The sequence below is a fragment of the Rhagoletis pomonella genome, unplaced genomic scaffold, assembly GCF_013731165.1.
Source record: "Rhagoletis pomonella isolate Grant_MI unplaced genomic scaffold, Rhpom_1.0 Rhpom_scaffold_00003, whole genome shotgun sequence".
Taxonomy (NCBI): Eukaryota; Metazoa; Arthropoda; class Insecta; order Diptera; family Tephritidae; genus Rhagoletis; species Rhagoletis pomonella.
Window position 1 is genome coordinate 99,667,738 of NW_023458557.1, and position 14,723 is coordinate 99,682,460.

Below are 14,723 nucleotides of genomic sequence, written 5' to 3' on the forward strand. Positions count from 1 at the left end.
ACCTTGTCGACATACGGCGACAGCAGATGCTTCCTTCTTCTGTTACTGCTTGAGCCTTTGTTAACAAGGAGAATGGCGAAGTTGTTTCAATTTGACTCCACAAAATTATAATGCGTGACTTGATTAGGCAAATTATAATGGTCTTCTATGCGAATTTTTGTATAGGATCTATAAAAGTTTAAACCTTTTCAAATTAGAATATGTACTATTTATATGATTGTATGTTGTAGATTTGATATTTTTCGCTTTCTTTTCTCGTTTTAACGCATTTGCAGAGCTCATAAACAGTAAAAAAAAAAAATTAACATAGCAAATTTAAAAAGGAACAACATGTGGAAAAACTTGAACAGTGAATGCAAACGTAGTACTTCAGCTGATGATTGTTCTTTTAGTTTTCATTCTTGCTTGCTGCGCTGTTGTAAGAGGTGGTAATGATGATGTTGTTGTAGTTGCTGCTGTTGGCTTATGTAGCTTAGAAGTTATTCAAACATTTTTTATAACAAAAGTTCTTTTTACACTTGCTGCTACGCACAGCAATCAATTCAACTCCTTGTCCTCTAAGTACTTGTATTCAAAAGTGAATCCCTCCTTTTTGCGTTGACTCCATTTCTCGTAATCAAAGTAGATGTACGTACCCTGCAAACAAAACATAATGGTTATGAATATTTTATTTAGGAGCTACAAATGCATGGGTCTCAATGACAGGAAAGAGGTTTAATAGCTAAATATAAAATGTGTATAGTAACTTTCCCAGTAAAAAGTTGCAAGCTAGAGCGTAAAAGCCAAATGGAGCGTGAAATTGAGAAGAAGAGAAAACTAGCAGAAAAACTAGTAAAAACTTGCAAGTGAATAGTTGTTGCACTGTTTTGACATTTTGCTGTAAAACCAAAAAAAAAACATTTTACTATTTATAAATCAGTTTTGAACTCTTTGCTTTACACACAAGCACTGGCACAGTCCAGTACATCAGTAATATTTTGATTTCCATTCATTTTACTTTTGTTTATGCTTAACCAATTTAATGGCGGCTTTCTTTTGCTAGCTAATTTCTGTTAGTAAAAATTTCACTAGCAAGAATTTGCAGCTCTCCCGTGTTATTACGCTCTCGATTCAGTGCTCTCTTGCATATTTTTTGGGTTAATATACACTTTTACAGTAAAAATTTTCAGGTTCCAGTAAAAATTAGTACTATTTGTTACTATACACACCTATAGCAAATACTTTTTCAAATGTAAATACCTACATACATATGTATGTATTTTACATTGGTCCTAATTTTTACATTACAACAAAACAGGCAGCATCCAAAAATTGAGAAAGCAATGTGACACTTTATTTATTTATTTATTTTTTACAGTCTGTAGACTTATATTGCAACAAAGATTTAACATTCTTATAATTGGATTTTAGATTTAAAATATAAATATTAAAATTTTAAATACAAAATACAAAATGCTCTACAGAAATTTTTAAATAACATTATTTCTTTATCACTGCAATTATTTTATGTCATTATACACGCATGCAATTTCCTGGAAGTCATGTAGACGGTTGGAAAGGCCGAGTTTCCAATCCGTGCTATTCTTTTTGGGTTACTCCATTTATTGATATCTCCTGGGTGGTCAGAAAGGCCGAGTTTCCGATCCACCCAGTCGCGCTTTCGTGACGGTTAACGGTTGGAAAGGCCTAGTTTCCAATCCGCTCGTTTATTGTTTATTATCTAAGGGTCTAGGTAGTCGGAAAGGCCGAGTTTCCGATCCGCCTAGTCTCGATATCTTGGTGGTTGGAAAGGCCTAGTTTCCAATCCACGCTATTGTTGATACATCACTATCTTGTAGGCTGCGTTCTACAATAGTCAAATAGCAGCCGCTTGAAAAGAGTGATAGTATCACAATTTTTTATAGCCTCTGGTAATTCATTGAAGCACTTTAAGCCTTTATAGAAAATATTTTTTTTGTCCACTTCTGTTCTATACTTCGGGAGTCTGAAGCTGTTATTCTCTCTCAACAAATATGTATGCGTCTCATTTATATATCGGAGATTATCGCTAAGATAATCCGGCAGGTTGCCCTTCTTAATATTGTACACAAATTTCATAGCGTGGTAAAAAACTTGTTGCTTCACGCTTAACCAATTCAAGGTTTCAAGCATACATCTTGTTGGTGTGTCATACGGTTTGTTGAGGATGAATCTCATCGCTCGGTTTTGCATTTTTTGCAGCTTATCTACATGGGAGTCCCCCGCTAGGAAGAAAACCGTGGGGCAGTATATAAAGTGCGGTTCTACTATTGACCTGTACACCAACGTTTTATATCTTCTTCCCAAGTACTTACACGATCTCTTTATAAGGCCAATTTTTTTAGCAATCTTGTTGACTGTATACTCAACGTGCTCATCAAACTTTAGTTTGTTGTCTATGTATATTCCTAGGTACTTGACAATTTTCACCTCTTCGATATTTTCATCTTTGATTTTTAATTCACGGCTTATGGAGTCAGCATTTGCCGCTCTGGAAAATACCATAAAGTTAGTCTTTTTCACATTCAGTTTGAGTTTATTTGAACACAGCCATTGATACAAAGAATTAAGATCTTCTTGCATTTTGACAATCGCATTTGGTAGTTCCCTATCACTGATCGTTAACAAGGCATCATCCGCAAAGAGTTTTATTTTGCAATGTTTGAGAGAACTTTTAATATCGTTTATATATATATTAAAGAGTAGGGGTGCCAAAACTGAGCCCTGTGGTAATCCGATGTCTACGGCTATCTTACTAGACCTCTTTGAATTAACTATTGTTTGTTGCCTACGATTACACAGAAAGCTTCTAAACCAGTCAAGCTCAGTGTTTTTTATACCAATGTATTTTAGTTTATCCAACATTCGGACCCTATCAACGGTTTCAAATGCTCTTTTAAGATCAATAAACACTGCCACTACATTAAGGTGTCTGTTCAGATCTTCTTTCCATTGAGAAAGCACCAGATTCAGCGCAGTCTCACAGGAATGTTTAGCTCTGAATCCAGATTGTTCTTTTATGAGTATTTTATTGGATTCCACATAGTACTGTAGCTGGTTTTTCACAACGGTTTCTAGCATTTTTTCCAAGCTAGGGAGAGTATTGATGGGCCTAAGCTCCTCAGCTTTAACCGTTTTTCTAACTTTCTTGACGGGCACTATTGATGAAATTTTCCATTCTTCCGGTACTGATCCTGTCTGGAGACTCTTATTTATAAGTAGGGCATAGAAATATCCCATATAATCAGCAGAGTCCCTAATAACACCTTCAGAAAGTAGGTTGTTTCCCCCAATTTTCCGCTTAAATTTTTTGGCAATTTGAAGAATGTCTTCCGTTGAGACCTCTTCAAATTTTAGCGTACTTGTGGGAGCTCGTTGCTCGAAAAAGTCATAGTTTACACACTCTATATTGGTATGTATTTCCAAAATGCTGTCCACGAAAAAATTATTTAGGTTTTCCGCAATTTCAAAGCTGTCTACGTAGTTGGTGTTATTTATTATCACTTCCCCAATATTTTCTTTGACCTCCGTGTTATTGACTACCTCCTTTAAGTATTTCCACATGAGTCGGCTGTCACCCTTATTTATTTCCACCTTATGCTCTAAGTATTTAATTTTTTTACACCTTACCATTTTCTTATATCTGCTTCTCACCAAATTATATTCACCCCAGTACCCCGACAACACTGCTTTCTCATGGGATTTAGACTTCGAAGCAAGTGTGCAACCTTTACTTTATGGTGCCGGAAAAGTTTTAGCTCCCAACACGAAATATTCACCCTTATTGCGAGAGTCGTGTGGAATGCAAGTCGTTTTTCGAGAGTCGAATCGTGTCGACAATTTCACGGCATTGCCTAAAATTTCCACTCGACTAGTGTATTAAAATGGAAAAACTTGGCAGCACTGTATAATTTTCGACGATTTTGGTCGTTTACTTATTTCAGTACGACAGTAGACAATGCTACTGTTGTCGAGTTGAGGCTGAATATGAACCGAAAGCATATTGCAATTTACTTTTTTTATCTTATATGCCATTCTTACTGCCTGCTATGTGACTATAACGTCACTAGACACGAATAAAGGCGCGAGCTCAAAAGTTGACGGCGAAAAAAGACGCATAAAAAAACTTCAGCGTCAACCACTCTTAACATACTTCGCCGAAGTTTTTCATAAGCATCTTTTTTCGCAAACTTTTTCTACGCGCCTTTTTTCGCCGTCAAAACACTAGCGCGCCTTTATTCGTGTGTAGCGACGATAAGTATTCACTAATTTTTACTTTCGCAGACGAGTTAACATTTTCGGGTTTCCTCTCATCCTCTTGGTTTGGGGTGCTGACTGATCATGATCAATGTGTTTATCGAATAGAACTATTAAAAGAAAACTTACCTGTTCGTAATCATCGTTAATAATTTTTGGTTCCTCATGCCTTTGGAACCACATCATGTACTTTGTGTGAAATCGCCAGCTTTGCTTTTTCAATGCTTTCGCTGCTAAATATTGCGCCTTCGAACCTTCCATATAATAGAAAACAAAGAAGAGCGTTTCGGTTGAGAGACGTTGATAAAATTCAACGGTATCGTATAGTGGAAGTTGTTGCTGTTTTTTGTGCATAAAAAATAGAATTTCTAAATACAAATAATACGGAATCATTGCACACATTTCCACTAACCTGAGGATAGTGCAATGGTGTCGGCACTGGTGTTCGCGGCAGGTATATATTTAATCTCTCCGAATCAGCTGGGGTTGGGAGATGATAGTATGCGGCTTCCATCATTTTGAATTGCAATTGATGATCTTTATGTAAGGGCAATGTGCCAAGTGGAGCTACGCCCAATAATGGCGTTATATGAGCTTCATTTGTAGGATGTTGTTGTTGTTGCTGTTGTTGGTGTGTTTTGCTGCCCACTGGCGCATTAACAGCGCTATTACTAGATCCCGACTGTCCTACGGCTGTATTCGCCAAGCCCGGCAGTCCACTAGGCACTGCACTACCAACTGGGCCCGAGCCCGCTGTTGTCGGTCCATTGGTTGCTGCGGCTGCTGCAGCAAAGGCAACTGCTGCTGCAGCCAAGCCCCCCGCCTGTTGTTGTTGTTGCTGGTTGGCAGTTGTATCGTTTGAGAAATGCTGCAAGACCTGTTGTGATTGCTGTTGTTGCTGCCTGTTGTCAATGTGTTGACCAGGTCCTTGCGTCAATGAATTTGTATCGATTACCGATCGGTTAATGGCTTCCTGAGCCATCGTCTTTAATGAAATTGCATCCACAGCGTTATTATTGTTGTTATTAATGTTGGCTGCGGATACAGGCAAGCCATTCATATGCTTCGGTGAAAGCAGGCCCGGTGAGGCGCGTGTGCTATTGTTTGCCACACCAATAACTTGCTGTTGCTGTTGTTGCTGTGTTCCAATTACTTGTGAGAGGCCATTCGGAGAAATGCAATTTGCCAGATTATTGCTGCCGACGTTATTTACCACTACACCAGCGGCGGCGGCGGCGGAAGCGGCTGCTGCAGCGACAGCTGCGCTTCCTTGCTGAACCGCGTTCGCTAAACTATTGGATGTGTTGTTGTTGGAAGTGTTGCTATGCGCTGTGGAAATGTATCAAATCAGAAAAACGTTGATAAACTTACATATCAGAGAAAAGAAAAAATCGAAAGCCATGTGCCGAGTGGAAAACGAACCGTTTTGCAAATGTGAGGAATTCGTTTGAAGATTGGACAACTGTTGTTGTTGTTGTTGCTGATGCTGTGCATTGGACCCAACGATAGACGCTACCGTTGGAGCCGCCATCGCATACGATGTCGCCGGATGCACAGGTCCATTTTCCAGATGTGCTGAAACGATACGTATATATATATAGGTATACATGTGTTTCAGAGTAAATAAACCATAAACCTATCCCAAAAGTTAAAATAATAAACAGATTTGTACACAATGCGTTTAAGTGCATTTTCAGTGTAAAATACTGATTCATCAGCAAAATTCACGCTCAAAATGAAAAATTATCTTTTAAAATATGGCACTACTTATCATCTCACTGCACTTACATGTATTATTTTTCGCCACAGCCGCAAATGCAATCGTTGGCGTTGCTTGAATCACAGATTGGCCTTGAATGTTGTTACTGTTGCTGCTACCATTGTTAGACGCAACTGCGGCGGCTACCGTTGTCGCTCCGCCTGCTGCTGTCGTTATATTTGTGGCATTCAAACTAGGCGCCGGCGCATGCTGTTGCAATGCAGGACTGTGACCTGCGGCCAATGCGGCCGCTGCTGCGACGGTGGCTGCCATAGTAGGCGCGCCACTACCTAAGCTATTAACTGTGGCTGCAGTTGATGTTGGCGCTGCTTGTCCTGCCATGGCTGCTGCGACCACTGCCGCGGCCGTCGGTTGCTGCTGCTGTTGTTGATTCTTATTAGGCGTCGAACTTACAGCTTTGTTTGAAGACGCTAAAAAGAGAAAGTAGGAATAAACAAGTGTGTTAAATAGCATTAATGGTGTAACAAACTTTCTGTTGTCGAGCCACCAGGTTTTCCGCTGCTGTTCGCTGCACGCACGGCCGTTGGCTTAACAGGTTGCTAAAAGTGGCAATGAAAATAAAAATTATTACACACGTTGTGAAACGAATGAAATGTATACCACTCACTTTTGTTTTGCTATTAGAATTGCTGTCGTTTTTGTTCCTCTTATCGCTGGCCGTCGTGTCTGTGCTGCCGGTTGTTGCCGTCGCCGCTGCTGCTTCAGCTGCGTAGTTCATGCTGTTGCTGTTGCTGATATTACTTGGCTGTTGTTGTTGTTGCACCGCCGCCGACGCATTACTTGTAGCTGTCAGCGCCGCAGTTCCTGCCGCCGGCGCTGCGGTCGCAGACTGTTGTTGTGTCTGTTGCTGCTGTTGGCCCACTGTAGGCGGTGGCGATTGCACAGGACTGCCACCCGATGTTATGCTGCTCGGCGAACCGCTCGTCTCATTGCTGTTGTTGCTGTCTGTAGTGGCTGATGATGGAATACCAAGTGAAACACCTTTAGTATAAAATTCAAATAACACCACCAATCCGATATTTATTCAACATCATTCAGACAACATTTGTTGTTGTTGATGTAGAACACGATCCACAGCGATTGAAACAAGTTCATCGAAATCATACGGTTCGATGTTTTGTGTATATTGTAATTAATATTATGATTTTTCAAGGATAACACGACATACATTTATTCGTTAGGTATTGTTGTTGTGAGATAACAATGCACACACAATTGGACGCAAACGGTTGCATTGCCGAAAGGTATTGTGTGGTTGTTGTGAGTTGTTAGATGGCCGATGGATGACGTTGTTGTTCAACAAATCAAATCATATTCATTCAACACATTTTACGGGATTATTTTATGTGGATATTGTGGTTTTTAATCACATTGAGAACATATATATGTTAAGCCGTTGATGTGGATGATATTCAGTTTAAAATATGAAAATAAAGGCAGAAACATACATATATAAGTATACGACTGCACTAAAAGCTTTACAAAGTGTAAATATGTATAACAATTATATTCATAAGAAAACCTACTTTGCATATGCACATACAACGTTGATCTTTGTATGTACGAAAACATCTTCTGCACAACAATGCAAATACATAATTATACCTCATAAAAAGTAATTCCTGCCCATTCACACTCAATCTCAATCGTACCCAACTCACCTGTGCCAGATAATTCAACATCGTCCAGGCCAATAATGTCATCGTAAAGAAATTCATTCTCTTCGAAATTCGGCTCTTGTGAGGACTCAATATAATATTCAACATCATCCTTGATCTTATTTACCTGAGTTAAAAATTTTGACTTTAGCCTCCGATTTCAATTGATAAGTTACTATATCATTTTCTTACCTGTTCCGCTTCAACGCCATCATTATCGAGCAATCTCAACAGTGTTTCTAGTTTCATAACATGGAATTTATTACGGTCCAATTTAACACGAAATTCATCCATTCGATCCTGTTTATCGCGATCGAGGCGTTTCTTTTTAGCCGCTAATAACGATTCAATCTCACTTTCGTATTGATCTATTTGTAATTGCAACGAACTAATTGAAGATGTTAACCAATTACGTGTCTCATCCTTAATGCGTTGAGCTGGATCCATTTTTTGTGCGGCACCAAGGCCTTCTTTCGAATATGCTTTTGTTTTTGTTTCGCGTTCTACGATCTTGAAACGCTCCATTTGCTGAAAGACATAATTTCATTTAATATGGAAAATACATACATATACATATATACATATATTTCCGTTTGTGTTAACCTCGTATCTGCAATAGAATCGTTCTAAAGTAGGAAACATTTTTTATTTTCTTCTAATTTGGTTCTACTGGCAAAAAATGTAACGCTTTACCCGTTTTTTATAAGCGGTACCATTTTACAAAAAAAATGTAGATACTTAGTTAGCGCAGGGATGGGACGATGGTATATTCATTAAAAAAAAAGTCAGGATATTAGTTCCTACCGTTTCAATAAGACGCCTGTTCTCCAACAGCTGACTTTTATCTTTAATCTCTCCGGATGCAATCCACGATTTAATTTGATCGCGAAGCCTTTGTAGCTTCTTAATTTCCTTTTTAAGGTCTGCTTCATATTTCTCCTGAAAAGAATGGATAAGTCTTGTTTTTATACTTTTGCATTCGATACCTTACCTTCTGATTACTGTTGGTAGCATTATGCACTTTTTTCCATATATCCTCAAACGTTTCCACTCCTTCCGCAACTTTTTTCAGACATCTGTCTATTTCACCTAGAAAGAGCGAAATGATTCATGTATGTATAAATAATATTTTTTTTTTATCAGCGAAATAACATGCAGATGCATTTGCAGCAAAAATATATATCGCGTTTAACGTGGCCAAAAGCCGCTGTCGCTTCATACGTACATTTTCCGCTAAATTTGCTTTCAAGATACAAACTGGACAACCTACTGCGAGGGTTGAAAAAATCACCTTACGTTTGTTTGTGTATGCATTGGGAGGTTGAGAATGGCGAGTGGGTGGCGTAATTAAAGCCTCCCTCAATATAAACACTACCATTCGGCGTTGGGGTAAACAACTTTTTTCTATTACTGCGGTTGACTAAATCCAGTTGTCCATCGGCTTGCCGACGAGTTACTTTGCTATTTACCTACTACCTACCAGTATATTTATTCACATCCCTAATGAACGAATAGATAAACCCATTACTTTGTGCGTAGCATTATGCCAGCACACATTTTTTTTTTAATCAGTTGCAAATATTATACTTAATGAATAAATAAAAAAATGTGTATTTATGTACGGATATATCTAATACCTGGACTTATTGTTAAAATGAAATGAAAATATACATACTATATAATTTTTAATTTTTGTCAAATGTGTTATATCACAAACAATTTTTGTCGCAATGTTGAATAAGAACTCATCTCATTGTAATCCATGCGCATGCACTATGCATTCATTCAACGGCACGCGTGGATAAATATTGTATCTTGGGTACGTGTAAATTTGTGTTTTTTTGTATGTGTTGTGTACTGTATTGTTATGACACCGTCATTGCATTGACCTAATTTTTTCTACATTGAAAGAGATGATAAGAACAGCTGCATTCTTGAAGAACTTAATGCGATATTTGATAGCCAAAAAATGTATTTGCTAAAGTTTCAAAACACCATCATAATATTTCATTCATACAGATATTAAATAAAAGGGAATGTTTGATAGATACATATATTTTGAACAGATGCTTCTCCTATCAACATACCGTAGCAGTATACATCTTTAAGGCTTTTTGCAATGGTCACTTCAATGGCATTTGTAGTGAAATAAGTGAAAACACGTCAAGCGGGACTTGAATGATGAGTTAATCCGATAGGTGTGGCAGGAGTCTAAATATTTTAAGAGCCGTATTTACAGACCGATTTGGTTCATATTTAGAACATATATAAACTACATGAAAATGAATAACTCCACTAAAAATTTTGCCGATAGGTGGCGCACCAGTCGAGATATTTGGCAAACCAGAATTTATGGTCCGATTTCGTTCATATTTAGAAAGCTTGCTTTAAAAATATCTTTTTTTTTTGTACTATTAACGTATTCTTTAGTTTATTGAATGTTTAATATTTTTATATGAATGTATAGCTGATTACTTACCAAACACCATAAAAACCCAAATTTCAGACTTTTTGCAAAAATTATGACTATACTGCAAAATTTTTCCATATACAAATTTTTCGAGCATCCTTGTTTGTCGAAAAATGCGTAACACCGTCAACAAAAAAAAAATTGCCAAAAATCAACAATAAGTCCTAGCTACTTCAAACGTGCACCTACAAGTAATTTTTAAGCAAAAACCAAATCTGACTTCAATTCTCATATAAAAATTCAGGAGTACGGTTAATTTTTTCATGATCCAATGATCGGATTAGTATGGGACCACCTCTGAGACACTACCTTTTCGATGCAAAAAGAATTATAGAAATCGGTTAACGTGGTCCAAAGTTATGCGGTAACATACATAAATAAAAAAAATAAAACAAATATTCCGACGAACTGATAACCTGCTTTTTTGAAAGTCAATGGGCACAAGCTGCATACTAAAATTTTTTCTAAATAGGCTGCTTAAAAAGATAGACGTTTTGGTAATATTAAGTAACCAAAAATATTGAACATTAGAAACTAAGAAAAAATAGCCAAAAATTGCTAAAATGCCAGCGCTGGCCATGACTGATTTACTGATTTACACGTTGTTGTAGCCGCTACAACAACAACAGCAACACTGATTTATACGTTGCCACGACAGTCGGGTCTACGTAACCGGAACGACCCAGATTTATATTTGGCCAAAGACTGTCACTCCAGCAACACTCCTCAAAAACTCTTTAGGGAACTTGTATGCTGCTACAACAACAACAACTGATTTACACCAAAATAGAAATTCTGTCTGCCTGTTTCCGAAGCATAATGCTAACGTTATAGGCAAAGAGAAAATCACATTTAGGGGAGCTTCGTCTGCCTCGGAAGGCACGTACCACAATAGCCCATGACTCGAAACATCTTGGCGACAACGACTGAGAGATTAGCTGAGCTGGGCGGGGCTGTTGTAGCCGCTACACCAACAACATGGACAAATAGTAATGGTCCTCTACTAAGTGGCTCATGTCTCCAATCCGTGTATACACCGTACTAATTATTGCGGATTATTAAAGTAAGTTATAATTTGTTATTTCTAAGTGGGTGTTGATATTATTTTTGTTCTTTAATAGCTTTGACGTATTTAAGAAAAAATAAGTTGTAATCTGGGTCAAAAAGGTATATATGTTGATAACTAACTAGTGGCTTCCATTGTTGTGATAATAACAGATACGTATATGCGAAATCGGTCGGAAGAGTATATCGACGAAAAAAACCATGTTAGTCAGCATTTAAAAATGTAGGTTTTGGGTATGAAATGTTGTCTTTCAGCTCCTAAACTGCTATTGTCTTTTGTATACATTCTATAAGTCAATCAATTAATATAATTTTAATAACGTCATTTATTCCGAACAAAAGTCTCTAGCGCTTACCCTTTCTAATATAATGATATCTGGAACCAGAGTAATTTTTTGGTAACAAATATCAGCTCACATAATACATACATATGCTTTTATATGCTTCTAAAGCCTAACTATTAGAGATTATTGTGCTCACCTTGCAACTTTCTCGTCGCAGCCATGGCTATGTGTGCTTTTGTACTCGCCGACTCAAATGCTCAGACATAGTCCACTAGAACCGAAATTGTTAAGTTATGGATGAACTTCACAGTAAATTTATGTGAAGTACGAGTTGAGGCTGACTAATTTAAAGTTGGTCTAAGACGCGCAGTACGTATTTACTAGTTATATGGGCTTACTTCTTAGTACAAGCCAGTTTTGATGTTGCATTTGGTGCTGTTTTGGAATGAAATTGATCGCAAGTAAAGATAGTTAATCTAACGATCGGACGTCAATGGAACGCAATCCAAAAGAAAAAATTTTGATTGCCTCAGTTTCCTTAAGGGTCTCCGGGTATGGAATAACGCCTTTTAATTGTATGAGCGAATGTTCAATGGAGATATAGGCTTTGACAGATTGATTTGCAGCAGTAGATGAAACGAGTGAATATCGTCGCTCTCCCCTTTATAGATTCGCGTTCCAAAAGCACTCAAGCAAATTCAATACCGTTAAGTTGGATATCACACTATTCCACGGTTAATCAAATAAGCACGTTGTGGGCTAACTTAAAATGGTTTGCGAGGATATATTGCCCAAATTGTTGCGAATGATTTCTTTTCGGCTGGCGGAAAACGCAACAGCAAGAGCAACGCAAAAGGGAAAACGAAACTTTTTCCTACTCGTCGCCTTCGCAATTTTTTCGTTTCTGCTTTCAAGAGCTGCTTCTTCAGTTTTTTTTTGCTTTTTCCGTTGCTCCAGTTTTAAGCTGTTTTTACACAATTTTCAATCAGTGCGTTAGCCAAATCGTTATTTGTTTGTTTAGAAATGCTTTTTGTGCCGGAATTTTAGGTAAATGTAAAGAATAATTAAATATTTGACGCGACTTTTCTTCTCGCTGGCGCTGTCAATTGTTTCGATTTTTCTTCTTCTTCTAGTGCTTTTTGTCTAATTTCCAAGATGGCGGCCTTTCGCCTTTTTTCGTACCCAGAGTTGCATTGAGCAATAGTAGGTTTACGTAGAGACTGTAAACTCGAGTTCAACGTTTTGTGTTTATGCACAACTGTCAAGTGTTCTCATTGCGGTGTTTAAGTAACTCGAGAGTTTAATTTCACATTTTTTTGTTTATTTTTCTTATTCACATTTAGCCTGTTCCGTACTCCAGGATTTAGACAAAAAGCCGTTTAATTATAAAAAAATTTGGATGTATAGGACTTTTTACGCTCGTTTAAACCATGCCAAAATTATTTGGCGCAAATAAGCACACAAACCCTTCTCTGTCTCTTCGAATTACGAATGAGAGAGCGAACTACGTCATTGGGGTGCCGTGGGAAAGCCGGGTTATCATGAGTTTTATTTTCCCCGAACCGGCTCACTTTTTACTCTTGGTTTCCAACAAGGTAAAACCATTGAGAGGTAGTTTGACGTTTGCCAGCGGAGTGCTTGTAAAGCAGACTAATCTCTAAATAGTAGTTGCGTTCCCCAACTTTTCTGGGTTAAAACCGCGATTGAGAGAAATAGAGGTTGCGCCCATCATGGTACCGCTATTCCTCTCTCAGTGAATTTGACAGAATCGTTGTTTGTATGACGTTACTTGTGCAACTTGTTTACGTTTTCCTTGCAACATTTTTTCTTCTTCTGCCAATATGGCAGTAAGCTAACTTCTCAATGTGTAAGCATTCCGAAATCAAAGCGAGACAGTCTAGTACCGTTTTTGTCAATGTATTGTGTACTTGAGTGCCGTTTTTGTATATGTGTTGTGTACATGTTTATTTATAAACGTATGTGTTCCTCTTCTTTCGTACGTGTTAATTGATATATCTGTACTGTAGTGTTTTCGGACGGTGCTAACTCTTACTGCGAATATAGGAGTATTACATATATGGTTAAAATCTGTAAAATTCTCAAAAAGCAAAAGCAGCCACAGAACCTGGCGTATACATTTCTGACCTTTTGTTAATAAGGGCCGGTTACTCAATATCTGGTTAACATTCATCTGCGGTCAAACATCGTTATTGACGACTACGACCCCATGCATACTACAGGGAGTCGGTAACGTCGATAACTATGTTTAACCGGAAATTAGTGTTAACCAGACATTGAGGGCCGGTTGTTCAATGTCTGATTAGCACAAATCGGAGGTAGAAGCTCCGGTCAAATACAACGACTGCTTTATCGATCACATGTTTTATGCATGATGTCAGCAACGTCGATAATGATGTTTAACCGGGAAATAGTGATAACCAGACATTGAACAACCGGCCTTAAGGGCCGTTTTCACCATCTCTGGTTAACACTAATCTCCAGTTAAACATCGTTACCGACGTTACTGACTCCATGCATGCAACATTCCGTTGATAACGTCGGTAACGATGTTCCTAAGGGCCGGTTTCTCCATCTCCGGTTAACACTAATCCCCCGGTAAACATCGTTACCGACCTTATCGACTCCCTGTTATATGCATGGAGTTAGAACGTCGATAACAATGTTTAACCGGGGAGTTAGTGTTAACCAGAGATGGAGAAACCGGCCCTTAGAGTTCTTGGGAATATTAGGTCCGGTTACTCAATGTCTGGTTAACACTAATCTCCGGCTTAACATAGATATGGACGTTACCGACTCCCTGTTGTATGCATGGAGGCTTACAAGAGTACACAGAATTCGAAAAGGGTTTAAAATTTTACAGGAACTTAATTTACCTGGTACAGGTCTATTCTGCGCTGGTAATAAAAAGTTTGTAACCTGTAAATAAAGTTCCTGTCAATTTTTAAACTCTTTCTTGTGTACTCTTGTAACCGGTAATTGTTGTTACCATCTCATAAGCTGGTAGCAAAGTATTGCCCCGTGAAATATGCGATGCCAGAATTTGCACGTTCTTCATAGCTGAATTGCTGAATATTTTAACTGCATTACCAACATACCTAGAATCGCGGTGCCAAGAACTGGTAACATTTTTGGTAATAAAATTTTCCGGTTACAAAATCATCAGTTACGTG

At 38.0% G+C, this 14,723-nt stretch overlaps 1 protein-coding gene across 5 annotated transcripts; it reads right to left on the bottom strand.

Moving 5' to 3' along the window:
- Positions 1–274: 274 nt before the first annotated feature.
- Positions 275–12,669, bottom strand: LOC118735966 (CCR4-NOT transcription complex subunit 3). Of its 5 annotated transcripts, none has more exons than XM_036466039.1 (12): positions 11,931–12,668; positions 8,705–8,802; positions 8,518–8,652; positions 7,906–8,241; positions 7,717–7,840; positions 6,663–7,036; positions 6,525–6,594; positions 6,064–6,465; positions 5,698–5,850; positions 4,688–5,604; positions 4,405–4,614; positions 275–636 (listed from the first exon to the last, which is right to left on the bottom strand). In XM_036466039.1, exons 1-12 carry the CDS (start codon positions 11,959–11,961, stop codon positions 538–540), a joined length of 2,949 nt encoding a protein of 982 aa, XP_036321932.1. In that variant the 5' UTR covers positions 11,962–12,668; the 3' UTR covers positions 275–537. The 5 variants fall into 5 exon arrangements, with proteins under 5 accessions (XP_036321932.1, XP_036321937.1, XP_036321936.1 ...); XM_036466044.1 differs by having other exon boundaries at positions 6,663–7,009; positions 11,729–12,668; XM_036466043.1 differs by having other exon boundaries at positions 299–636; positions 6,663–7,000; positions 11,931–12,669.
- Between the last annotated feature and the right edge of the window lie 2,054 nt (positions 12,670–14,723).

Coding starts and splice junctions, on each gene's coding strand:
- LOC118735966 (XM_036466039.1), bottom strand. CDS start 11,961: ATGCAACATCAAAACTGGCTTGTACTAAGAA. Junction 6,595..6,662: donor ATTCTAATAGCAAAACAAAA/GTGAGTGGTATA, acceptor TGCCACTTTTAG/CAACCTGTTAAGCCAACGGC. Junction 5,851..6,063: donor TGTGGCGAAAAATAATACAT/GTAAGTGCAGTG, acceptor GTATCGTTTCAG/CACATCTGGAAAATGGACCT.